Source organism: Pithys albifrons, chromosome 20 (assembly GCF_047495875.1).
Source record: "Pithys albifrons albifrons isolate INPA30051 chromosome 20, PitAlb_v1, whole genome shotgun sequence".
Taxonomy (NCBI): Eukaryota; Metazoa; Chordata; class Aves; order Passeriformes; family Thamnophilidae; genus Pithys; species Pithys albifrons.
In genome coordinates this window covers 4,443,059-4,470,783 of record NC_092477.1, presented here as the reverse complement: position 1 = coordinate 4,470,783, position 27,725 = coordinate 4,443,059, and the positions used below count along the sequence as shown (strand labels likewise).

The 27,725-nt window shown below is 47.9% G+C and overlaps 1 protein-coding gene across 1 annotated transcript in view; it reads right to left on the bottom strand.

The window, feature by feature from the left end:
- The window catches only part of LOC139681048 (voltage-dependent N-type calcium channel subunit alpha-1B-like), a 355,721-nt gene that overhangs the window by 75,069 nt on the left and 252,927 nt on the right, over positions 1-27,725 (bottom strand). Inside the window, exons 20-25 of the mRNA XM_071574188.1 lie at positions 22,182-23,003; positions 19,540-19,754; positions 16,140-16,260; positions 11,697-11,826; positions 8,603-8,662; positions 6,302-6,408 (exon numbers count right to left, since the gene is read on the bottom strand). Of these exons, the coding sequence (XP_071430289.1) occupies positions 6,302-6,408; positions 8,603-8,662; positions 11,697-11,826; positions 16,140-16,260; positions 19,540-19,754; positions 22,182-23,003 (1,455 nt within the window). The remainder of the gene's footprint in view (positions 1-6,301; positions 6,409-8,602; positions 8,663-11,696; positions 11,827-16,139; positions 16,261-19,539; positions 19,755-22,181; positions 23,004-27,725) is intronic.

Here is a 27,725-nt window from a genome sequence, read left to right as displayed (position 1 = left end):
AAACCTGATTTTTAAGAAAAAGGGTTTAAAGACAGGGCAGCAGCTCTCTGAAAACTTGTGTTGGATGTGACCTTCCATAATAATAATAATAATAATAATAATAATAATAATAATAATAATTATTATTATTATTATTATTATTATTATAAATATAAGAAATGTAATAATTATAATAAATATAATAAATATAATAATAAATATAATAACAACAACAATAAATATAATAATAATATAATGATAATGATAATAATCATCATCATAATAGTAATAGTAATAATAATAATTTATTATAATTAGATGTAATAATTATTAGATGTAAAAATGTAATAATCATTAGATGTAATATTTTTTATTATTATTGTTAGTATTATTATTGCATTAAATTATATAAATAAGTCTTTATTCTTTATAATGATATAATAATAATTGTTATTATTATCATTATTATTATTACATCTAATGATTATTACATTATCACATCTAATAATCATACATCCAACTATTAAAATAATAATAATAATAATTATTATTATATAATTATAAAGACTAAAGAATTCTTTAATTACATAATTTAATTCAATAATTGTGAAGGATCAGGCAGAGAAATCCAGATTTCAATATCCCCAAATGTCACTTCTCAATGTCTCAAAAATCAAACCAACAATGTCAAGCTTTTCTCCTTCTTCAGTCTCTCCACTTCATGTTGTTTTTTTTTTTTTAATCCATCACTTGCCATGAAAAATAGAAGATTTCAAGGACAAATCTTAATGTGGAAGGAAATTTTGACACCTCAGGATATGAAAAAATCCTGAGAAATATTCCAGGCCAAAGGGGCCAGTAAGTTTTTGTGCTGAAAAAAACCCAAAAACCAAAAACAAAAAACAAACAAACACAAAAAACCCAAACAAAAAAAACCAAAACAAAAAAAAACAAAAAACAAACCCAAAAAAACCCAAACAAAACAAAACAAAAAAAAAACAAAAAAAAACCAAAACAAAAAAAACAAAAAAAACCAAAACAAAAAAAAAACACAAAAAAAACCAAAAAACCCAAACCAAAAAACAAACAAAAAAACCACAAAAAAACCCCAAAAAATAAAAAAAACCAAAAAAACAAACACAAAAACCCCAAAACAAAACAAAACAAAAAAAACAGAAAACCTAAAAAACCAAAAACAAAAACCAATCAAACACAAAAAAACAAACAAAACAACAAAAAGAAAAAACTCAAAAAAATCCCAAACAAAATAAACAAAAGAAAAAACCACAAAGAACCCACAAAGAACCCACAAAGAACCCACAAAGAACCCACAAAGAACCCACAAAGAACCCACAAAGAACCCACAAAGAACCCACAAAGAACCCACAAAAAACCCACAAAAAACCCACAAAAAACCCACAAAAAAACCACAAAAAAACCACAAAAAAACCACAAAAAACCCACAAAAAAACCACAAAAAAACCACAAAAAAACCACAAAAAAACCACAAAAAAACCACAAAAAAACCACAAAAAACCACAAAAAACCACAAAAAAAAGCCACAAAAAATCCCACAAAAAAAAAAACCAGGAAAAAAAACAGAAAAAACTACAAAAAATCCACAAAAAACCCAGAAAAACCCCACAAAAAAACCCCCATAAAACCAAATTCCAGCAGCAGAGCTGAGAAGGGGATGAGGCTTCACAATTCCTGCCAGCCTAAAATAGACAAGCCCCACTCCTGTGGTTCCCTGACAAAGGTGAGTGGTTTCCTCATTAGCAAACAAACCACTGCTAATTCTCATTAGCACTTTAACAATCTCCTCTAATCACGTGTGGATCAAACAGGTGAGTGGAGGCTGCTGAACATCCCTAGAATTGCTCAGGGCTAATTTAGCAGAGGATTCAACCGTTTTCCAGGCTCTTCCCAGGTCATCTCCTGCTGTTTGTCAGGAAACGAGCCCAGAAATACAGGTGGAAAATTCCCTTCCATCCTCCAGCCTGAGCTCCCCAAGTTCTGAAGAACCTGCATTGCTCTCCCTCGGGTTGGGTCTGAAAGGCTCAAAGGAAGAGCTGAACTTCATTTTTCAGCAGCAATTCTGGGTCTGCTGCTCCAAGTCTTCCCTGACATTAAAGCAGCACTTGGAATGTTATTTAATATTATTTAATATCAAATCTGTGTTTAGGGGGGGGAGGGAGCGACGAGCCTTAAAAATGAAACTGTGGAAATTAAAGTTTCTTGAATGAGAGAGGAGAAAAGAGGAGAGAAACAGCAAGGTCTGTGAAGGAGAAATAGCCACACAAAACCCCCAGAAAAAACCCAGAAAAAAAAACCCACAAAAAAACCCACAAAAAACCCACAAAAAACCCAGAAAAAAACCAGAAAAAAAACACAAAAAAACCCCACAAAGAAACCCACAAAGAAACCACAAAAAATCCCACAAAAAACCCAGAAAAAAACCCAGAAAAAAAACCCAGAAAAAAAACCCAGAAAAAAAACCCAGAAAAAAAACCCAGAAAAAAAACCCAGAAAAAAACCCCACAAAAAAACCCCACAAAAAAACCCACAAAAAAACCCACAAAAAAACCCAAAAAAACCCACAAAAAAAACCCACAAAAAAACCCACAAAAAAACCCAAAAAAACCCACAAAAAAAACCCACAAAAAAAACCCACAAAAAAACCCAAAAAAACCCCACAAAAAAACCCCACAAAAAAACCCCACAAAAAAACCCCACAAAAAAAAACCACAAAAAAAACCCACAAAAAAAACCCACAAAAAAAACCCACAAAAAAAAACCCACAAAAAAAACCCACAAAAAAAACCCACAAAAAAAACCCACAAAAAAAACCCACAAAAAAACCCACAAAAAAAAACCCACAAAAAAAAACCCACCAAAAAAACCCACCAAAAAAACCCACCAAAAAAACCCACAAAAAAAACCACAAAAAAAAACACAAAAAAAAACCACAAAAAAAAACCACAAAAAAAAACCCACAAAAAAAAAACACAAAAAAACCCCCATAAAACCAAATTCCACCAGCAGAGCAGAGAAGGGGATGAGGCTTCACAATTCCTGCCAGTCTAAAACAGACAAGCCCCACTCCTGTGGTTCCCTGACAAAGGTGAGTGGTTTCCTCATTAGCAAACAAACCACTGCTAATTCTCATTAGCATTTTAACAATCTCCTCTAATCACGTGTGGATCAAACAGGTGAGTGGAGGCTGCTGAACATCCCTAGAATTGCTCCGGGCTAATTTAGCAGAGGATTCAACCGTTTTCCAGGCTCTTCCCAGGTCATCTCCTGCTGTTTGTCAGGAAACGAGCCCAGAAATACAGGTGGAAAATTCCCTTCCATCCTCCAGCCTGAGCTCCCCAAGTTCTGAAGAACCTGCATTGCTCTCCCTCGGGTTGGGTCTGAAAGGCTCAAAGGAAGAGCTGAACTTCATTTTTCAGCAGCAATTCTGGGTCTGCTGCTCCAAGTCTTCCCTGACATTAAAGCAGCACTTGGAATGTTATTTAATATTATTTAATATCAAATCTGTGTTTAGGGGGGGAGGGAGCGACGAGCCTTAAAAATGAAACTGTGGAAATTAAAGTTTCTTGAATGAGAGAGGAGAAAAGAGGAGAGAAACAGCAAGGTCTGTGAAGGAGAAATAGCCACACAAAACCCCCACAAAAAAAACCCACAAAAAAACCCACAAAAAAAACCCACAAAAAAAACCCACAAAAAAAACCCACAAAAAAAACCCACAAAAAAACCCACAAAAAAACCCACAAAAAAAACCCACAAAAAAAACCCACAAAAAAACTACAAAAAAACCCACAAAAAAACCCACAAAAAACCACAAAAACCCCACAAAAAAGCCACAAAAAATCCCAGAAAAAAAACCCAGAAAAAACCTACAAAAAATCCACAAAAAACCCACAAAAAAACCCACAAAAAAAACCCACCAAAAAAAACCACAAAAAAAAACACAAAAAAACCCACAAAAAAACCCACAAAAAAAACCACAAAAAAAAACCACAAAAAAAAACCACAAAAAAAACCACAAAAAAAACCACAAAAAAACCCCCATAAAACCAAATTCCACCAGCAGAGCAGAGAAGGGGATGAGGCTTCACAATTCCTGCCAGTCTAAAACAGACAAGCCCCACTCCTGTGGTTCCCTGACAAAGGTGAGTGGTTTCCTCATTAGCAAACAAACCACTGCTAATTCCCATTAGCATTTTAACAATCTCCTCTAATCACGTGTGGATCAAACAGGTGAGTGGAGGCTGCTGAACATCCCTAGAATTGCTCAGGGCTAATTTAGCAGAGGATTCAACAGTTTTCCAGGCTCTTCCCAGGTCATCTCCTGCTGTTTGTCAGGAAACGAGCCCAGAAATACAGGTGGAAAATTCCCTTCCATCCTCCAGCCTGAGCTCCCCAAGTTCTGAAGAACCTGCATTGCTCTCCCTCGGGTTGGGTCTGAAAGGCTCAAAGGAAGAGCTGAACTTCATTTTTCAGCAGCAATTCTGGGTCTGCTGCTCCAAATCTTCCCTGACATTAAAGCAGCACTTGGAATGTTATTTAATATTATTTAATATCAAATCTGTGTTTAGGGGGGGGAGGGAGCGACGAGCCTTAAAAATGAAACTGTGGAAATTAAAGTTTCTTGAATGAGAGAGGAGAAAAGAGGAGAGAAACAGCAAGGTCTGTGAAGGAGAAATAGCCACACAAAACCCCCACAAAAAAACCACAAAAAACCCCAGAAAAAACCCCAGAAAAAACCCCAGAAAAAACCCCAGAAAAAAACCCAGAAAAAACCCCAGAAAAAACCCCAGAAAAAACCCCAGAAAAAAACCCAGAAAAAAACCCAGGAAAAAAACCCAGGAAAAAAACAGGAAAAAAACAGGAAAAAACAGGAAAAAAACAGGAAAAAAACAGAAAAAAACACAAAAAACCCCCACAAAAAACCCACAAAAAACCACAAAAAAAACCACAAAAAACCCACCAAAAAACCACAAAAAAACCACAAAAAAACCACAAAAAACCACAAAAAAACCACAAAAAAATCCCACAAAAATCCCACAAAAAAACCCAGAAAAAACCCAGAAAAAAACCCAGAAAAAACCACAAAAAAAACCACAAAAAAACCACAAAAAAAACCACAAAAAAACCCACAAAAAACCCACAAAAAACCCACAAAAAACACAAAAAAAACCACAAAAAAACCCACAAAAAAAACCCACAAAAAACCCCACAAAAAAACCCCACAAAAAAAAAACACAAAAAAAAAACACAAAAAAAACCCCATAAAACCAAATTCCACCAGCAGAGCAGAGAAGGGGATGAGGCTCCACAATTCCTGCCAGTCTAAAATAGACAAGCCCCACTCCTGTGGTTCCCTGACAAAGGTGAGTGGTTTCCTCATTAGCAAACAAACCACTGCTAATTCTCATTAGCACTTTAACAATCTCCTCTAATCACGTGTGGATCAAACAGGTGAGTGGAGGCTGCTGAACATCCCTAGAATTGCTCAGGGCTAATTTAGCAGAGGATTCAACCGTTTTCCAGGCTCTTCCCAGGTCATCTCCTGCTGTTTGTCAGGAAACGAGCCCAGAAATACAGGTGGAAAATTCCCTTCCATCCTCCAGCCTGAGCTCCCCAAGGTCTGAAGAACCTGCATTGCTCTCCCTCGGGTTGGGTCCGAAAGGCTCAAAGGAAGAGCTGAACTTCATTTTTCAGCAGCAGTTCTGGGTCTGCTGCTCCAAATCTTCCCTGACATTAAAGCAGCACTTGGAATGTTATTTAATATTATTTAATATCAAATCTGTGTTTAGGGGGGGGAGGGAGCGACGAGCCTTAAAAATGAAACTGTGGAAATTAAAGTTTCTTGAATGAGAGAGGAGAAAAGAGGAGAGAAACAGCAAGGTCTGTGAAGGAGAAATAGCCACGACTCCAGAACTGTTTTGCAAAGAGTTCACTGAGTTATCAGCTGATTTCATTAATTACTTTCTCAGGGTAAGGGCAATTCTAACAACCTGGAGACACTGAACTGCCACGAACTGGTACAAGGTGGTCTTGAAAAGAACTTGGCCAAACAGTCACAAAAATCTTGGCTTCATGTTTGAGTGGCTGGAGAATTTTCAAGAGGTTCAACGACACAAATTCAGTTGGGTTGAGGTTTTTTTTTCATGAAGAAAAAAAAGAGGAAGAAACTGAGAATTTGGCTGAGAAATGAGGTCACAATTATTGTGTATCAACAATCTGTGGGTCAGGTCCTGCCTTCCCTGTGATGATTCCCCAGAATTTGGGATGTTGAGGGACAGGTACTTACGAGAAGGCAAATGCCACCAAGGCCCCACTGACCACAATGAAGTCCAGGATGTTCCACAGGTCACGGAAATAGGAGCCAGGGTGGAGCAACAGCCCCAGGTCAATCATCTGGAGAGGAAAAACATGGAAAGAAAAGAGTTTTAATAAAACCTCCACCAAATCAGCACTCCCAAGGCACAGGAGGATGTTCAGCAAGGCCTTTGACACTGTCTCCCATAAAATACTCCTGGAAAAGCTGGTAGCCCATGGCCTGGACAAGTGTACCCTCTCCTGGATTAAGAGCTGGCTGGAGGGTCAGGCCCAGAGAGTGCTGGTGAATGGAGCTGCATCCAGCTGGTCACCAGTGGTGTTCCCCAGGGGTCTGTGTTGGGTCCAGTCCTGTTTAACATCTTTATTGATGATTTAGATGAGGGGATTGAGTCCATCAGCAGAAAATTTGCTGCTGACACCAAGTTGGGAGGGAGTGTCGACCTGCTGGAGGGCAGGAGGGCTCTGCAGAGGGATCTGGAGAGACTGGAGGGATGGGCTGATTCCAATGGGATGGAGTTCACCAAGGCCAAGTGCAGGTCCTGCCCTTTGGCCACCCCAACCCCTGCAGTGCTCCAGGCTGGGCACAGAGTGGCTGGAGAGCAGCCAGGCAGAGGGACCTGGGGGGACTGAGGGACAGGAAGCTCAACAGGAGCCACCAGTGTGCCCAGGTGGCCAAGAAGGCCAAGGGGATCCTGGCCTGGATCCAAACTAGCGTGGCCAGCAGGCCCAGGGCAGTGACCCTTCCCCTGGACTCTGCCCTGGGGAGGCCACACCTTGAGTGTTGTGTTCAGTTCTGGGCCCCTCAGTTGAGGCAAGAGATTGAGGGGCTGGAGCGGGGCCAGAGAAGAGCAACGAGGCTGGAGAAGGAACTGGAGCACAAGTGCTGTGGGGAGAGGCTGAGGGAGCTGGGGGTGTTCAGCCTGGAGAAGAGGAGGCTCAGAGGTGACCTCAGCACTGTCTGGAACTGCCTGAAGGGAAGTTCTGGCCAGGTGGGGGTTGGTCTCTTCTCCCAGGCACTCAGCAATAGGACAAGGGGGCACGATGGGCTCAAGCTCTGCCAGGGGAAATTGAAGTTGGAGATCAGAAACAAATTCTTTGCAGAGAGAGTGCTCAGGCATTGGAATGGGCTGCCCAGAGAGGGGGTGGATTCCCCATCCCTGGAGGTTTTTCAGCTGAGTTTGGCCGTGGCACTGAGTGCCATGATCTGGTAAAGGGACTGGAGTTGGCCCAAGGGTTGGACTTGATGAACTTGGAGGTCTTTTCCAACCCAATTGATTCTATGATTCTGTGATTCTGTGTTCTGGATTAGATGACCCATCACAAACTCTTCTTCAGGGCAACCTGGAGAGACTTGGCCAAGGTGCTCACGCACAGAGAGCTCTGCCAAAACCAAAGCTCAGGTCAAGAAAGCAGAACCAAGAGCTCCAGAAACATGAACAGCCACTGCAAGGGAAGATTCTCTGCACAGACAGGCATTAATCCAGGTTTTATTCTGCATTAATCCAGGTTTTATTCTGCATTAATGATGGTTTTATTCTGCATTAATGATGGTTTTATTCTGCATTAATCCAAGTTTTATTTTGCATTAATCCAGGTTTTATTCTGCATCAATCCAGGTTTTATTCTGCATCAATCCAGGTTTTATTCTGCATTAATGATGGTTTTATTCTGCATTAATGATGGTTTTATTCTGCATCAATCCAGGTTTTATTCTGCATTAATGAAGTTTTATTCTGCATTAATGAAGTTTTATTCTGCATCTCCTTTGCATCTCCCTCTGCTACTCCAACCTGTCTCCTTCCTCAGCCCAGGGATAAATCCTGACTTGCTCAGGATTGTGCTTTCCTGGAAGTTACTGCCCCACAGTCTTACCAAAACCTGTCACTCTGCTGAGTAAAGAAAAGATAAATCCTCAATTTTTGAGACATGACAGCAAGAAGGAGTTGCTGTGAATATTCCTGAGCAGCACCAAAGGAGAAGGGAAGGATCAGAAAGGTCTGTCAGCTCCTGTCTCTTTCCCCACACAGATCAGGCATTTTTTTTATCCTCTTCCACAGCCACAATTTCTAAGGATAAATTTATTTTCCCCCACGAAGTGTGAGATTAAAGAACCCAGGAGAACATCTGGTTCCATCTGAGAGCTGTTCCCATCACTGCCAGTTCTCCAGCATTCAAGGAGCTCTGTCCTGCTCCACCTTCTCTCCAACCTCCCAGATGGAGAGGAATGTAAATCTAAAAAAGGAGGAATCTTCCTGCTTGGAAAAATTCTTACCTTGATCACCATCTCGAAGGTGAAGACACCTGTGAATATGTAATCCAAGTATTTCAGAGCCTAAATGGGAAAGAGAAATGTGGGTTAGGGAGGGGCACACATGAAATAACACAAAGAGTAAAGAGCAAAACATTTATTCCAGCAGAGCTTTCTTTGCTGGGATGGGTGAATTTGATCTGACAGGAGCTTTTCAAACTGTTCAGGCACAAAATTGAAATCTGCTTCAAAACAGCTGCCTATAAGAGCAACATTTTTCCCAGCCCTTGCCAGGCTCCACCCAAGGGTGGCCTCAGTGCACCTGCATTTGTGGCAGCTTTAACAAGGCAAAATGAGGATTTCAAAATGAAATATCTGAATGTGCTTTCCTAGAGAGCTTGTTCAGCAGCCCCTCTGCAGCAGCCCATGTTTATCTCCTCCAGCTGATGACAACATAATTAGAGACCTCAGGAGAGTAAGAGAATGATAAAATCCTTTTTGGAGAACTGATCCCACACTTATTAAGGATGAGCAAGAGAGATTGCTCACAGCCCCTTCAGCTCATTCCTGAGGTGGGGATTCATGGATCCTCCTCTGGAAAAAGCTGATCCTGAGCAGAGGAGGCCAGGCCAGACCCCTCCTGACCTGCTGAGCTCTACCCTGGGCCAGCTCAGCTCCTTCTTGTGTCCAAGGGGTAGGTGGGCTCAGATTCCTTCATGCACAGCCTGGGAAAGGCAATGCCAGTCCCTGAAGGTCTCCCAGATTTTAATGGGATGGACTTAATTAATGCAGCATCACAGAATTACACACAGTTGGAAGTCAATATAGGTACAGAATCACTGAGTTTGGAAAAGACCTCCAGGATCATCAAGACCAACCTTTGACCCAATACCCCCACGTGACAAAGTGCCACATTTGCTTCCTTTTTCAGCACTCCCAGGCATGGTGACCCCACCCCTGCCCTGGACAGCCTGTCCCAATGTTCAATCCCTCCTTCAATGAAGAAAGTTTTCCTAAAATCCAACCCAAACCTCTCCTGGTGCACTTTGACATTCACATTTTACAACTATCTACACTGATGAGTCCAAAATTGAGCACCTTCACCTTACACTTTCCATGGTTAATCTTCAGTTCTGGGGACTCCACTTTGTCAGGTAACCCCAACCAGCTCCCTGCCAATTCCTCGTGGGAATGTGCTTGAAATAAGCCACCCAACCTCTCCATGAACTCTCCTGGGCTGCGTGTTCTCATGGGAAAGGTGTCACACACATTTCTTGTCACAGCACCCATCTCCAAAAACCCAAACCAGTTTGGTTTGACACCCATGGGCAAGGAGATTCTCTATGAATTCTTGGAGGTTTCTACCATGTCCCACCAAGATAATAAACCATATCTATTTTTACTCTCTGGAGCTTTGCTCCAGCAGGAACAGGGGATCTTAAAGCAGTGTCCCATCCCTGGAGTGTCCAAGGTCAGGTTGGATGGGGCTTGGAGCACCCTGGGCTGGTGGGAGGTGTCCCTGCCCATGGTGGGGGTGGGACAAGATGAGCTTTGAGCTCTTCCCAGCCCAAACCATGCTGGGATTCTGTGAGTCTGTGTCAGCCTTGGCTGGTGCCAAGGGAAGCCTCTCCCATCACTGAGTGCTGTGGCAGCTTCTCAGGCTTCTCCACAGAAGTCACATCAGCCAAACACCAGTGACTTTCAAATTCTCAAACTTGGATGTGTTGATGCAGCAGAAGGGACAGGAATTGTGAGCATTTTATTATGGAATATCCTGAGCTGGAAGGGACACAAGAGGCTCAATTCCAACTCCTGGCCCTGCACAGACACCCCAACAATCCCACCCTGTGCCCAAAAATATCATCCAAACCCTCCTGGAGCTCTGGCAGCCTTGGGGCTGTGCCCACTGCCCTTGGGAGCCTGGTCAGTGCCCACCACCCTCTGGGGGAAGAACCTTGTCCTGAGATCCCTCCTATTTGGATAATGGACCAAGCCCATGTGAGTGTGTTATCCAAGCAAGCTCCAGTTCTGCACGTGCCAGTTCTCTGGGGATGGACATGCCACGTGCTGGGAGGAGCAGAGCAACTTCCTTCTGGCCATGGGCTGATTCCAATGGGATGAAGTTCACCAAGGCCAAGTGCAGGTCCTGCCCTTTGGCCACCCCAACCCCTGCAGCGCTCCAGGCTGGGCACAGAGTGGCTGGAGAGCAGCCAGGCAGAGGGACCTGGGGGGACTGAGGGACAGGAAGCTCAACAGGAGCCACCAGTGTGCCCAGGTGGCCAAGAAGGCCAATGGGATCCTGGCCTGGATCCAAACTAGCGTGGCCAGCAGGGCCAGGGCAGTGACCCTTCCCCTGGACTCTGCCTTGGGGAGGCCACACCTTGAGTGTTGTGTTCAGTTCTGGGCCCCTCAGTTGAGGACAGAGATTGAGGGGCTGGAGCGGGGCCAGAGAAGAGCAACGAGGCTGGAGAAGGGACTGGATGTGGCACTGAGTGTCCTCTGAAACACCTCCAGGGACAGAGAATCCAACATGTCTTGATCCAACCCCACTGTGGTCACCAGCCCAGGGCACAGAGTGCCCTGGGCTGGTGATCACAGTAGGGTTGGATCAAGGGATGGACTTGATGATCTCTGAGGTCTCTTCCAACCCAAGTGAGAAGAGCAACGAGGCTGGAGAAGGGAGTGGAGCACAAGTGCTGTGGGGAGAGGCTGAGGGAGCTGGGGGTGTTCAGCCTGGAGAAGAGGAGGCTCAGAGGTGACCTCAGCACTGTCTGGAACTGCCTGAAGGGAAGTTCTGGCCAGGTGGGGGTTGGTCTCTTCTCCCAGGCACTCAGCAATAGGACAAGGGGGCACGATGGGCTCAAGCTCTGCCAGGGGAAATTGAAGTTGGAGAGCAGAAAGAAATTCCTTGCAGAGAGAGTGCTCAGGGATTGGAATGGGCTGCCCAGAGAGGGGGTGGATTCCCCATCCCTGGAGGTTTTTCAGCTGAGCTTGGCCGTGGCACTGAGTGCCATGATCTGGTAAAGGGACTGGAGTTGGACCAAGGGTTGGACTTGATGATCTCAGAGGCCTTTTCCAACCCAGCTGATTCCATGACTCTGTGTTGGTTGGTACTCACATCATTCCTGGGGGACTCAGCCTGCACTGGGTCCTCTGCAGCCAGGGCGATGCTGCTGAGGGCGATGACAATCAGGATGACCATCTCAAAGTAGCGCAGGTTGACGATGTAGTGGAAGAGACGCCGAATCCTGGGGGCAAAATAAGGACACAGGAAGGTGATCAGAGTGGCATCAAAGACTGGCACAGGGCCAAGGATCCTCAGGGGCATCACCTGCAGGATTCCTGTTGCGATAATGGGAATAAAATCAAAACCCACGAGCAATGGGTTTAAATTCCAGTTTGCAGCAGGTCTGTGGGGAGATTTCAAGTCAGAGATTTGGACACCTCTGCAAAGCAGTGGCATCTCTGTCTCTCTGTTTATCTCTCTGTGTTTGTATTTCTCTCTCTCTCCATCCCTCAAAAGGGCATTGAGAGGTCTCAGGCCTTCAGACTTGATTCTGCAAACTCTGTTTGTCTGTTCCCCCACCCTTCTCCCTTTGAACCCACAGGTTTAACAGCCTGTGAGTTCAAAACAAGGCTTGAAATCCTTTTAGTATCAACTAATCCCTTTAAAATGGAGACACAGGCACTTTGAGGCTCAGCTGAAACTGCCTTTGTAGCTGAAGTTGTTCCTCCCAGTCTCTCCTTGCCAACTCCTTCACTTTAAGACCCACTTTCTAAGCTGCACAAACACTTCTACAATAATATATTTGATTACTTCAACCTAATCTTTTTATTCCCAAATTAGGCCCAAGAAAAGTGACAAATGCCTCAATTTCTAAGCAATCCCCAACTATTCACAGCTTTCAGCTCACAACTCCCTCTGACCACAGTTCACAAACCCTGAACTGCACAGAGGGCTCTCCATTTGTCAGCTCAATAAAGGACTTGGGTTCTGCCTTAGAATCAAATTCCATTTAACTCATCAACAACTTGGTTATCTGAGAATGTATTCCAGTTGCTGTATCCCATTTTCTTGCAGCAAATATCTGAACAGTTGGAATTAAAGTCTATTTTTTTCCATATTCCTTCTCATTGGATTGCTAATGGATTCAGAATGAAAAATGCCTGGAAAACAAATGCCTGGGAAACAGAACTGATAGGAAATAACCTGAAGAAAAGTGCTTTTTGTGGCTCCTTTAACTCTGCTGATCAACCTGACAGAAGAAGATTATCATCTACATGCTCCAGGAATCCACAGAAGGCAAAGGCAACGTCTCCAATCACATTTGGAGCTGGAACTCTTGCATCAAACTCGATTCATCAAAGACACAACAAGGCCCTATTTTTAGATCTCCATCACTCACACCCAGCAGGGAGATGTGACAGCATTTGTAAACTGCCAGAGGTGCTTGAGGAATCACTGAGAGGGGGGGTGGCCTTTGCTTTGTGCTGCTCTGACCCCCTTTGCCCCCTGGCACCACCTGGGCCGTGTGTGCCCAGCAGGGTTGGAGGGGATGGCACCATCACAGCGAAGCTTCATCCCCCAGAAAGCAGAAAGACCTCTCTGGAGGAGTCCACCAGCCCATCCAGCTGGGGCTGCATCTCACCCAGAGGAGTTCAAACACCCAGAGGAGTTCAAACAATTCCTGGAGTTTGGGCTGTGTCTTGTTATTCCCCCTTGGCCCTGTGAGAACATTTTTTTTCCCAGTGAACTTTGGTTTTTCCAGGGGTTTGTTAGTACAGTTTTTGAGAGGAGGGAGTGTGTGAGCTGGAGAAAACTGCAGGGCAGCTCAAACAACCCTCCAGATCCTGGACTGTGGGGCTCAGAAGGTCATAAGTGTGGGATGAGGTGAGAGGAAATAAGCAGATACATGAAAGCAAAAAGTCTTGTTGCTTCTCTGTGTGCCCAGCCCACCCCTCAGACCCTGCTGAGCTTGGGACCACCTCACTCCCCACTCCACAGACATTCTGCAGCTAAAGCCCATTTTTGGTGACCACTCCACAACAAAAAGATTTGAGCTACCCAATATCAGGGAAATATTATGTCCTTATCCAGCCAGACAAGCTCCAGAATTCCAGTTTGGCTCCCCAGGGCAGTGGGCACAGCCCCAAGAGCTCCAGTAGCATTTGGACAACACCGAGGGACAGGGTGGGATTGTTGGGGTGTCTGTGCAGGGCCAGGGGTTGGGCTGGATGGTCCCTGTGGGTCCTTCCAACTCAAGATATTGTGTGATTCCATGATTTTATTCAGCCTGCCCAGTGTCCAGGGGTGCCAGACTGTGGCTTCCACCACAGATGCTTTTCTGATGTCAAATTTGAGCTTGTTTTGCCCAACTGCCAGTCAGGATGTCACAGTCCTGAGGAGCACAAGGTGTAGGAGAGCTCATTCTTCTCTCCAACAGGCTTGAGTTCCTCTTTGGAATCTGAGCATAAACCTCAGGGAGAAACTCAAGACTCTACAAGAAGCCAGAGGGAAACAACCATCTCTGCTCCTGGAAGATCTCCAGGTTGGAGTCACTGCTCAGAATGACTCCCAGCCCTTCACATCACAACTGTGACAAGCCCTGCTGGTCCCCTGAGGTCCTGCAGCCTCCAGAGGGACCACTCAGTGTTTCCAGGCTCTGGGCACAAAGCTCCCCACGAGGCAGGGACACCTGAAGTGGAAGGAATTCCATAATTCTGGTGGATCCCACAAGCTGCACTCTCAGCCTGGGCAAAGGGGAAAAAAGGGTGATGTTTTCCCACAAAAAGTTCTCACTGTTGTGAAGGTGCTTGTATGGAAAGAACAATTGGCATCAAGCCAGTGCCCACCTGCTACCCAGTGACAGCCCAAACTCCCACCCTTGGGTGACCTGAGGGTCAGCAGAGCAGTTTGGGGGGGTCCTTTCCCTGTCCTGGCAGTTTATTTCCCAGGAAAGCCCAGCTGAGCAGCAGCACCTGGTCCATATTTATTTAATATCTTGATGTGTTTGACTGGCAGGGATGGAGCTCAAAGTACAGAACATGCTGAGTTGGGAGGGACCCACAAGGACCATCAAGTCCAACTCCTGGCCCTGCACAGGAACATCCCCAAGAGTCACACTCTGTGCCCAAGAGGATCACCCAGTATCAACATGAAAAGACTGGAGAAAATGTAACATGGTACAGCCTTTTGTTCTCCAGAAGTTATTAAAAATTCCGTGTTTATTAACACAAGGAATTACACCAAAATCAATGTAAAAAACCACAAATATTCTGAAACAGTTGCAGTAGATTTGAAAATAAGAAAAAAGTAGCCAAGACTTAAATTTGTAGGCATTCTATTATTTCTCTGCAGAGGCATTTGCTGGATTGTTGGCTTCAAAGAATGAGAAAAGATCAAAACTTGGGGTATATTAAAAACTTATATACATAAATCCAGCCCTTATGGTGCAAACTATCATGTAAAGGAATAGAATAATAGTTGGTTAAAACTTGGTTGTAATCATGAAATCATAGAATCATAGAATGGATTGGGTTGGAAAAGACCTCCAAGATCATCAAGTCCAACCCTTGGGCCAACTCCAGTCCCTTTACCAGATCATGGCACTCAGTGCCACGGCCAAGCTCATCTTAAAAACCTCCAGGGATGGGGAATCCACCCCCTCTCTGGGCAGCCCATTCCAATGCCTGAGCACTCTCTCTGCAAAGAATTTCTTTCTGCTCTCCAACTTCAATTTCCCCTGGCAGAGCTTGAGCCCATTGTGCCCCCTTGTCCTATTGCTGAGTGCCTGGGAGAAGAGACCAACCCCCACCTGGCCAGAACTTCCCTTCAGGCAGTTCCAGACAGTGCTGAGGTCACCTCTGAGCCTCCTCTTCTCCAGGCTGAACACCCCCAGCTCCCTCAGCCTCTCCCCACAGCACTTGTGCTCCAGCCCCTTCTCCAGCCTTGCTGTTCTTCTCTTCTCAGTTGGGTTGGAAAAGACCTCCAAGATCATCAAGTCCAACCCTTGGTCCAACTCCAGTCCCTTTACCAGATCATGGCACTCAGTGCCACGTCCAGTCTCATCTTAAAAACCTCCAGGGATGGGGAATCCACCCCTTCTCTGGGCAGCCCATTCCAATCCCTGAGCACTCTCTCTGCAAGGAATTTCTTTCTGCTCTCCAACTTCAATTTCCCCTGGCAGAGCTTGAGCCCATCGTGCCCCCTTGTCCTATTGCTGAGTGCCTGGGGGAAGAGACCAACCCCCACCTGGCCAGAACTTCCCTTCAGGCAGTTCCAGACAGTGCTGAGGTCACCTCTGAGCCTCCTCTTCTGCAGGCTGAACACCCCCAGCTCCCTCAGCCTCTCCCCACAGCACTTGTGCTCCAGTCCCTTCTCCAGCCTTGTCAAGGTCATGGGTTCAATCCCCTGTTTGGGCCATTGACTTCAGAGTTGGACTCGATGATCCTTGTGGGTCCCTTCCAACTCAGAATAGTCTGTGATTCTGTGACCACAATGCTACTGAAATTCAGGAGTGTTCCTGCTCTGTAAGGCAGAAGTGGAGTGGGGAGAACTTACGGGTTTGTAGGGCTCAGGATGAACATGGAGCTGTAAGGCAAGATCGGTTTAGGCCCATTTTTCGTCAGGTCATCCTCGTCTTTCTTCTCCTCTGCTTTGCTTTCAAAGTCCACGTTGTTCACTGAAAAGGGAGGGAACAGAGAGGAGAGAGTTAAAATTGCATGCACAGCCTTCCCCAGGAGGCTCCTGCAGCAGCTGGATATGCAAACAGTGCAGCTGGGAGAGCAAACAGCCTTTTGGAGATGTTGATTAAACGTGATGAACAATCATTTGATTATTATCCCCGCTACTCACTCCGGTGTGAGACACAATTCCACCCCACAACTGCTGTGCTGATGAGCAAGAGATCTCAAACAGCCAGGAAATGAAGCTGCTCAGTGCAGGCAAACAAAGAAAGCAGGCACTTATTTATCCAGGAGCTGCCAAAAGTGGGGATGGAAAACCCATTTCAAACAGCACAAATTTAAGGGAGAGAGGATCAGAGAGGGATCCTTGAAGAGAAAACAAAAAGACAGGATGTCTGAGCAGCCTCATAATTCTGTATCTTCTGCCAGAGATCAGGGGCATGATGGGCTTTGGAATGTGGAGAAGAGCAAATTCATAGATGAGCTTTAATAATTTGGGGGCTAAAACTGCTGAACTTCCCAGCATTAGGAAAAGAACCATAGAATCATAGAATGGATTGGGTTGGAAAAGACCTCCGAGATCATCAAGTCCAACCCTTGGGCCAACTCCAGTCCCTTTACCAGATCATGGCACTCAGTGCCACGGCCAAGCTCAGTAGAAAAACCTCCAGGGATGGGGAATCCACCCCCTCTCTGGGCAGCCCATTCCAATCCCTGAGCACTCTCTCTGCAAAGAATTTCTTCCTGATCTCCAACTTCAATTTCCCCTGGCAGAGCTTGAGCCCATCGTGCCCCCTTGTCCTATTGCTGAGTGCCTGGGAGAAGAGACCAACCCCCACCTGGCCAGAACTTCCCTTCAGGCAGTTCCAGACAGTGCTGAGGTCACCTCTGAGCCTCCTCTTCTGCAGGCTGAACACCCCCAGCTCCCTCAGCCTCTCCCCACAGCACTTGTGCTCCAGTCCCTTCTTCAGCCTCGTTGCTCTTCTCTTCTCACTTGGGTTGGAAGAGACCTCAGAGATCATCAAGTCCATCCCTTGATCCAACCCTACTGTGATCACCAGCCCAGGGCACTCTGTGCCCTGGGCTGGTGATCACAGTGGGGTTGGATCAAGACATGTTGGATTCTCTGTCCCTGGAGGTGTTTAAGAGGACACTCAGTGCCACATCCAGTCCCTTCTCCAGCCTCGTTGCTCTTCTCTGGCCCCGCTCCAGCCCCTCAATCTCTTGCCTCAACTGAGGGGCCCAGAACTGAACACAACACTCAAGGTGTGGCCTCCCCAAGGCAGAGTCCAGGGGAAGGGTCACTGCCCTGGGCCTGCTGGCCACGCTAGTTTGGATCCAGGCCAGGATCCCATTGGCCTTCTTGGCCACCTGGGCACACTGGTGGCTCCTGTTGAGCTTCCTGTCCCTCAGTCCCCCCAGGTCCCTCTGCCTGGCTGCTCTCCAGCCACTCTGTGCCCAGCCTGGAGCGCTGCAGGGGGTTGGGGTGGCCAAAGGGCAGGACCTGCACTTGGCCTTGGTGAACTTCATCCCATTGGAATCAGCCCATCCCTCCAGTCTATCCAGATCCCTCTGCAGAGGTCTGGAAGGGGCTTCTTGGACTCCCTAAATCTGTGCCAACAGAGGCAGCTCAGGTTTGTCAGAGCTCTCCATGTCTAAAGGTGTCAAGCTCCATCTCACATCAGGTTTTTGACCTCCTGCTCTAAGATGGTTCCAAACCTCCCTCCCAAAGGTTGGAAAGTCTCCAGTTTTCATCAATTTACTCGCAGTGGGTTTACAGAAGTTACTGAGGATAATTTCCAATCTATGAACTGGAAAACATTTTGTGCTGCAAACACTCTTCTTAGACAGATATACAGAGTCATCCATTAATTCCCAGGACCTGGAGTCCACCAACCCCACCCCTTGGAATGTAGTAGATTCAGGGCTTTTATTAATTTTTATTTCATTTTGCAAGGAAATGACAGTCCTTTGTGTGTGTGAGTGACATGTTCAATAAACTCCTTATTGTATCTCCAGCCAGATAGTGAGGAAATGGCCAGGAAAGATAAACTCTGATTGACAGGGAGTCAGCATTGCAATACAGGAAAATTACCATTTAAGAAAAAGAAAAGAAGAAAAAAAAGGAAAGGCAAGTTTTGTGACTGACAACACAGTGAAAAAGCACAGAGAGCTCCTGCTTTTGGCTGTGCCTTTTGGAGAGCAGAGTGCTGACAGCCTGCAGGCTAAATTGGACCTCTTGGATTTCACCCTGCCATTCTCCTGGGCATCCCCAGCCCTCAGGATTTCTCCAGGTTGTTCCTGCTCTTCCAGAGATCAGCCCCAGGCTGGTGTCTGGGCAGCTTCAGGGCACACCACGGGCACTAAACCCGTGCTGACAGACCCAAGGCCAAGAGCTGTGGAGAAGAGGCTCAGTCTGACAGAATCTGCTCAGGCTGAGAGGCAGAGGATTGCCCCAGGCTCTGCAGGGACCCAGAGCAGCAGGGTCACTAAGGGGGTGGTGGCCAGAAGGACCTGCTGCCCCACAGTGGGGTCAGCCAAAGAGCCAAGAATCCATTCTGAGGGTCTCAGTGCAATGCCACCACCTCCCCTGCCCTTGCTGGAGGGTCTGTGGCTGGTCAGCACCCCGGGGTGCCAGGGGAACCATAAGCTATCCCTGCTGGAGCAGGAGCTTTCAGCACAGCAGCAGAGGGAGGGGATGAAGGAAGAGGAGCTGCTCCTGTGCTCACCACAGGCTGGGGCTGGTTTGCTGCACAAGCTGCTGATTTTCCTCCCCAGCTCTCAGTTCTTACATTTCACTGTTTTTACTGTCCCTTCATCTTTCTCTTATGCAAAACTGGGATGTGCTCTGGCTGATCCATGTCCAGGGAACCTCCTGTGGTGTTTCCAGAGCCAGCAGCTGAGCCAGGAACACATTCTGTATTCCTGCAGGCTGCCTGAACTGGAGAGCCTGGAGTTGGCCCAAGGGTTGGACTTGATGATCTCGGAGGGCTTTTCCAACCCAATCAATTCTATGATTCTGTGATCAACAACTTTACCTGTCTGTCTCTTGTGAAAATACTGGTGGCCAGGAGAGCCACCAGCTGAGTCAGGAACCCATCTTGAGTAGAGGAGCCAGGAACCCATCTTGTAGAACCTGTATCAACAAGTTCTCCTCCCCACCTCTTGCGGCCAGGAGAGCCCCCACCACCCACTGTGTGCTGCCCCCTCCTTGCAAACTCAGCTCTTTCCTGGCAATTCCACAGCAGAAGAAGCCTGGAGAGCAAGGCACTCACTTGGTATGACAGTGGTTTCCCCCGGGGGGGCCGTGATGGTGACGGGGATGTTCACAGTGGTGGTTTTGTCCAGCGGTGGTTGAATCATCCGCGTCACGTTCTTCTGGTTGTCGGCATCTTCTGGCTGCTCAGGCACCTTCTGCAGGTACGTGCTGGGCAGGGTGTGCACAGGGACACTCACACTGCCACTGGCCTCAATCTCACACTGGTTCTCCCTAAGGCAGAAAAGCAGCTTTTGATATGATACCCAAAGGGGGGGGGGGGGGGGGGGGTTGATTTTTGATTTTCACATTTTGTAGATTTTAGGGACACAGGAGCTGTAGGTTTTTAGTGGGTTAATATTTCCAGCTGAAGTTTAATGTCCTTCTATCGCCACGGGGAGCTCAAATTCTTTGAGTTGTTTAGACTCTCTTCAAGGTAGAATGCTGATGACTATCAAAAAGCCTACAGAATGAAACACAAACATAAACCAACAACCTTGGAACTCAGAACATTGGAAGAACTCCAGAAACCAGAGGAAGGGAAGAACTGATGAAGACAAAGGGTCCCAGGGACCCCAGACTCAAATCTTGAGGAGATGTAACCAGAGGCTGGACCAAGAGATGTGTGGGGATTGGGTGGGCAATGTTATAAAAACCATGGAAATCAGAAATGTCATCATGTATTCCTAAAAGCCCCAAGTCTGGACGTTAAAGAATCTGCCTTTTTATCTTATCCCGTATTAACCTGGCTCAGAGTCCTGGTTTGGGGTTCTCTGATGGCATCAGGTAAATGTGGCCCAGGAAGGATTCAGAGAACTCGTGTAGCTGACACTGCACCTCCTGCTGGGTTTCACCACCACAGCCTGCAGGACAACTCAGAGATAGCACAGGATGGGACCTTGTCCTCTGAGACCTCCTGGGCCAACATCCAAGCACAGCATTAAGATGGACTGTGCCACTGACTGTCACTTTATTCAGTTTAATGAGCCTCATAACTGAGGTTCATAAAGGACCATGTGGCACTTGCAAGGAGCAGTGACATTACCCAGCCAGCATCAGCTGCCTTCTGAATGACACTCTGCTCCTTCATGGTCTCCTGAGGCCTTAGTTAAATTTGGTGACTCTCTTTTGCAGTCCTAACCCCCTCTGTCTGCAGCTAAAGAGCTCCTGGTTTCCTCTGCAGCAGCAGCTCCACTTCACTGAGCTGGAAAGGGAGCCTGTGCACATGAGCAAACTAAACAGCATGCAAAGTGTTTGGAAATTCAGCTGAAAGGAAGATAATACAGACAGGAAAATTATTATCTCAGTGCCACTCACAGCTCTCCACGGTGACATGAACTCTATTCTAAAGAATCCCAGTGCAATTCCTTTTCCATTGGACTAATAAAGCTGAAAAGGCAATCTATCCTTCTTTATTAACTACTCCAAATGCTCCACCAGTGCTATTTTTCTCACTTGACTTACATAAGAATTAAACCAAATGGGAGACATCGTGTTCCTTAATGGAAGGAGCCACGTGCTCTGACAACTGGTGATGCAGCTGAGAGGCTCAGCATTCAAGAGCAAAATCCAAGGGCTGGGAGCAAGACTAGGTGGAATTTTTAAAAAATGTCCCTCAGAAACTTCTTCTGGAGGCTGTAAAATTCTCTGCTCCGTGTTCTGCCCCAGAAGGTCTTGTGGGTTATTTGCATCAGGGATATTTTCCTTCCTTAAACCTGGTTCTGGGGTGGGCTGAAATCACCTTTGGGAGCCTCTGTCATCAACTCAGAGAGAGAGTTATGAGCTGAAAGTTGTGAATAGTTTGGGATTGCTTAGACATTGAAGTGTTTGTCACTATTCCTGGGGACAATTTGGGAATAAAAAGATCAGGTTGAAGTAATCAAATATATTAAAGTGTTTGTGCAGCTTAGAAAGTGGGTCTCAGTGAAGGCAAAAGAATTTGTGCAGCTTAAAAAGTGGATCTCAGTGAAGGCAGAGGGACTTGGCAAGGGAGAGATTGGGAGGAACAATTCTCAGCTACAAAGGCACTTTGGAGGCAAACAGGTTGTGGTGAGAGCTGGTGTGAGCACAAGGACTGTGGGGAATGCCCCAGGGAGGGGCACAAGTCATGTCCTGGCACACATCTGGGTACCACATCCCCTGAGCCACCCCGGGGAGGGGCACAAGTCATGTCCTGGCACACATCTGGGTACCACATCCCCTAAGCCACCCCGGGGAGGAGCACAAGTCATGTCCTGGCACACATCTGGGTACCACATCCCCTGAGCCACCCCAGGGAGGAGCACAAGTCATGTCCTGGCACACATCTGGGTACCACATCCCCTGAGCCACCCCGGGGAGGGGCACAAGTCATGTCCTGGCACACATCTGGGTACCACATCCCCTGAGCCACCCCACGGAGGAGCACAAGTCATGTCCTGGCACACATCTGGGTACCACATCCCCTGAGCCACCCCGGGGAGGGGGACAAGTCATGTCCTGGCACACATCTGGGTACCACATCCCTTGAGCCACCCCGGGGAGGGGGACAAGTCATGTCCTGGCACACATCTGGGTACCACATCCCTTGAGCCACCCCGGGGAGGGGGACAAGTCATGTCCTGGCACACATCTGGGTACCACATGCCCTGAGCCACCCCAGGGAGGAGCCCCATCGCTCACTTGGGCTGGTGGTTGCGCTGCTCCTTCTCTCCAGCCTCGCCCTCCTTCTCCGCGTCCTCCTTCTCCTCCACCGCCTCGTAGGTGGACAGCGCCCTGTTCCTGATCCTGTGCCGCCTGTGGGGCTCCTCTCCGTTCTCCGCCTTGCCCTCCCCATCCCTGTGCCCGGAGCGGGACCCTCCGCGGTGGCGGGAGCGCCGCTCGGGGCGGGCGCCGTTGGCGGCTCCGTTGCCGTCCTTGCCCTGGCGCTCCGCCGAGTGCCGGTGCGTGCGGTGCCTGCGATGCTCCTTCTCGCCTCCCTCGTCCACCGAGCCTCGCCGGTGGTGCCTCTTCCCACCCTCCTGCCCCCTGTTCCGCTCGCTTTTCCCTTCCTTGCTGCCGCCTTCCACCTCCTTGCTGCGGCTGCGGTGCTGCCGGTGCCGCTCCTCCTTGGTGGCGGCGCCGGGTTCGCCGCTCTCCTCCTTGGGCGCATCTCCCTTCTCTTGCTCTCCCAGTTTCTCCTTATCCCGGTGCCGGTGATGCTTCCGCGGCGCTTCTGCCCCATCTGCGGGGCTCACTTTGGGGTGCTCCACCACCTCCTGCGCGTCCCCGGGGCTCAGCTTGCTGATGTTGTTCCTGCCTTCGCTCCTGGGCTCCACCACCAGCGGCCGGTCCAGGTGCGTCTTCATGTCGGGCCTGATGTGCAGGGTGGTGGCGTAGCGGACCCGCTCCTCGGGGTCCAGCTCGTTGTACAGAGCCTCGCAGCTCGCTCGGAAGTTGTGCATCCGGATCTGGCTCGTCCTCTGCTCCCAAACCGACTTGGATTTGGAGGAGTTCTGTTGCTTGCTGGGGAGGGGAGGAATGTGAAAAGTTAACATCTGAATTCACACCGATTCCCAAAGTAGGAACCAAAAAAAAAAAAAAACAAACGGGAAATTTCAGCCGGGATGGGGAATTGAACCAAAGGAATTACGGGAATGGAGAGAGGATGGCCAGAGGAGAACATGAGCAGGGAAAGCCAGCGGGATCACCAGGGTTAGTTTGCCCACACAGGCACCATGAGACCAGCCCTCTGGAAAGGTGTTACCTTCAGTTCTCAAATGTGGAAGCATCAGGGAGAGTTTGAAGGACTGAAGTGTCAGCACACAAAAATCACACACCCGAGCCAGAGCTTGGAAACAGCCCACAAAGCTGCCCACAGTGAACAGCCCCTTTGTCCCCACCTGGAAACATCTGGATGAGCAGATTAGTGGTGAGCAAGGGAAGTTATATTGGCAGGAGGAGTGAGGGGAAGTCACTGAAGTCCAACCCCTGGCCTTGCACAGACACCCCAACAATCCCATCCTGTCCCTCAGAGCATCGTCCAAACCCTCCTGGAGCTCTGGCAGCCTTGGGGCTGTGCCCACTGCCCTGGGGAGCCTGGTCAGTGCCCACCACCCTCTGGGGGAAGGACCTTCCCCTGAGATCCAACCTGCCCCTGCCCTGGCACAGCTCCAGCCATTCCCTGGGTGCTGTCCCTGCCCTGGCACAGCTCCAGCCATTCCCTGGGTGCTGTCCCTGCCCTGGCACAGCTCCAGCCAATCCCTGGGTGCTGTCCCTGCCCTGACACAGCTCCAGCCATTCCCTGGGGGCTGTCCCTGCCCTGGCACAGCTCCAGCCATTCCCTGGGGGCTGTCCCTCCCCTGGCACAGCTCCAGCCATTCCCTGGGTGCTGTCCCTGCCCTGGCACAGCTCCAGCCATTCCCTGGGTGCTGTCCCTGCCCTGGCACAGCTCCAGCCATTCCCTGGGTGCTGTCCCTGGTCCCCACAGAGCAGAGCTGAGTGCCTGCCCCTCCTCTGCCCCTGCCAAGGAAGTTGTCCCTGCACTGAGGTCTCCCCTCAGTCTCCTCTTCTCCACCTGGGCACACCAAGTGCTCTCAGTGCCCTCACACGCTGCCCCTCCAGGCCCTTCCCCATCTTTGTGTCCCTCCTTTGGACACTTTCTAAGAACTCAATATCTTTCTTATATTGTGGTGCCCCAAAACTGCCCCAATATTGCAGGTGAGGCCGTACAGAGGCTGCTGCTGCCACTTGTTTCTGTTAAAGAGGCAAAAACCTACTTAAACCCTCACTGAAAATGGCATGAGGGCACTCAGGCAGGTGTGAGAGAACCTCATGTAATCCAGAAATCAGAGCAGAGCTAATTACCAAAACTAAGTATCTGCACCCACTGCTCCCAAGAGGCACATTCAGGACTAATATTCCAGCAGTGCCCCAGAAGAACAGCAGAAGAACGAGAGACAAAAATCCCAGTTCTAAATATAAATGATACCAGAAGGTCCTGGGGACATGGTCTGGCTCCCCAAAAATCCCACATCCAAGGGAGAGCAGGTTCCTCATGAGGGACAGCACCCCCAAAGCTGCCCTGGTGACCCCTGGCACAAGGATGACCACCCTCCTCACAGTGGGCAACAACTGGCCAGTTCTTTTTAGTTCACCACCATGAGAGATGAAAATGTTCTCACTCAAGCAGGTTTGCTTGGGTTTAGAAGGAACTGATGAGCAACATGAAATTCCTCTGACTGGCCAGACCTTCTGCCCTGTACAAGGATTTCCCACGTGCTCTGTGTTGGCAGCTCAGCAGAGATGGGCACAGAGAGATGGAGCTGTCTGGGCTGGGCATCCTCTGGGATGGGTGAGTGCCTTGCCCTGCTCCAGATCCAGCTCTGCTAAACCCAGCTGGGCTCCACAACTGAACCTCTTCATCAGACTTGCCTGTCTGAGCTCCCTGAGCCCCAGACCTCCATTCTCAGGGAAGATTTTTCACTCCATAATGAAAGTCCCTGGGGCTGGGACTGGCTTTTGCTCTGTATTCTGAGCAGCCAGAGCAAACTGACAGCACTGAAGTGATAACCAGCCCCAGTGATTAGTTGGGAAAGTGCCCTCGTGCTGACTGAAGCCTTCAGTTTATCTGCAGCTCCAGAGCACAGAGAGCACAACCACCTGCTCCCCGAGCTCCAGCCTGTGCTCCATTTCAATGGGACCACACAGGGCTGGGACACAAAGCCCCAACCTCCCTGCAGGGACTCCCCAAAGGAAAACACACAGGAGATCATCAGGCAGCTTCCAAGGACACAGCCAGCCCATCACTGCCCTTGCTGGGCCAAATTATAAAGAAAATCTCCTAAATCAGACTGGGTGGAAGGAGGGAGGTTGAGGACACAGTGCAGAGACAGAACTTGCCAGCTTTGACACAAGAGGTGCAACTCCAGGAGAGGTTTTTTTTAGTTGTGTTTCAGCTACACCAAGAACTTAAATCAGCCTTTAAATTGCCTCTGAGGTGCTAAAACTTCCACTGTGCCTCAGTCCTGGCTGACTGAAAGGTGCTGCCAGGGAGATACACCCTGAGAACCTGCAGAAAGCAGGCAGTGCACATATTAATGGAGCCTATTCTGCTCCAATCCCTTCCTGAGAACAGGCACTGTCATTACAGGCTCGGATTTCTCAGCACCTCGAAATGAGCTGCATCTTTAACACTGACACAAGTGGAGAAGGAGACTGCCAAAAACTCCACCCTCAGCCACCTGCTGCCTTGGGCTGCTAACAAGTCAAGAGCAGAAGGGTCAGAGGAATGAAGAGGAGGCTCAGAGGTGACCTCAGCACAGTCTGGAACTGCCTGAAGGGAAGTTCTGGCCAGGTGGGGGTTGGTCTCTTCTCCCAGGCACTCAGCAATAGGACAAGGGGGCACGATGGGCTCAAGCTCTGCCAGGGGAAATTGAAGTTGGAGAGCAGAAAGAAATTCCTTGCAGAGAGAGTGCTCAGGGATTGGAATGGGCTGCCCAGAGAGGGGGTGGATTCCCCATCCCTGGAGGTTTTTCAGCTGAGCTTGGCCGTGGCACTGAGTGCCATGATCTGGTAAAGGGACTGGAGTTGGACCAAGGGTTGGACTTGATGATCTCGGAGGTCTTTTCCAACCCAATCCATTCTAGGATTCTATGAATAGCTCCATCCTTTCCTTGTTCTACAGGGAAAGACACTTAAAAAAGGAAAAAAATAAAAAAAATAAAAAAGCAAATCAGAAATATATGAAGAGCAGCAAAAATACACTGAGGGAAAAGCAGAGCTCGTTATCACACCCAAACCAGGGAGGGCATCAGTGCCAGGGCACATCAGACCTGCTGCAGGGGAGGGAGGGCAGCAAAACATCAGAGCAGGCAGGTCCCTCTGGGGACAGCAGTTGGGGCTCTCAGAGCCAAAACAGCAGCAGCAGCAGGAGGGAAAGTGTCATCTGCTTGTCCAACTGCATTTGTCTGGCTCTGGCTCTCTGCACGTTCCCCCAGCAACTGAGGAGCTCAGGTGACAGCTCCTCCTCTCCTGTTGCTCCTCTGGCCCTGGGCACACAGAGCTCTGGAGAGGATTTATGGCCCACCAGGAATGTCACCTTAAAGCAGAGCACAGTTTTCCTTCCATGTGCCTGTGAGGGCACAGAGCAGATACAGCCCGAGCAGTTTGGGAAGGGATGGGAAAACATCAACAGGGCAAAAAATTATTCCCTTTGCTTCCCCCATCATGTGGTGCAGTGAATTATGCATGAACAGGGACTGCCACAACCCAGCACAGACATAGCATGGCTTGTCCAAACTGGTAAAAAAGTGAGCCTTTGTGACAACAGATATTTATTCCACAAGGAAAAAAACCAACCCTGTGTATTTATGGAGCCAACTCCTCATGTGAAACCTCCTTTGCTGCTTAAAATCCCTCTGAATCCATTAAGAGAATTGCCCTGTAAATCACTTCTGACTTGCAGACATAGTACAAACATGGCTGATAATTTCCTGGCTTTACAGTTCCCTGCCATCCCTATTTCAGAATATTTGGAACCCTTTGAAGGGTGTGAGCTCTGCCTTCAATTTTCAGCTCCTCCAGGCTTGACATGTTGTAGCAGATAATGCTGCTAATACCAACTCCACTGCTTAGGCTTGGATTAAGAAGCCACCAAGCAACTCCTGCCTGTGGCTGGAGAGAAAACCACACAATTCATGTAGAACCAAATAAAATTCATATTAATGAATCAGCAGCTCATGTTGGTTTAAGTCAAAAAGTGCAGCCAGTGTGGTCATTCAGGAAAGGGAAGGCTGGTTTTAGTCATGTTCTGATCTTAGGGCACTCCTTAATGATGAAAGGTTTTGTTGCCATAACCTTTCAAACCATTGCTTCAGTTAATGGCAAACCTTAAAAGTTTTGCTTTGGTAAATAATGAATGAAAGCTGACTATGAAGAACACAATAATTTGATGTTAAAAACACCCACATGAGACTGTGGGTATGAGAGAGTGTGTTCTGGTGACAGAAGAAAGGGAATTTCTTGTTAAAATACAGCCCCAATTGCACAAACCCTCTCCACTACAACCTGATTTTCTGTTCATAAACTCAGAGTTCATCAGCTCTCCACGTTTCCATTTTCCACCTGGCAAACACCAAGGAACCTTTTGGTTTGGGGCAGTTGCACCCAGGGCAGAGTGTTCTGGCCCTCTCTTGGCTTTGATAAAACAATTATCTTTCAGATGAACTCCCCCTTTGCTTTGCCAGT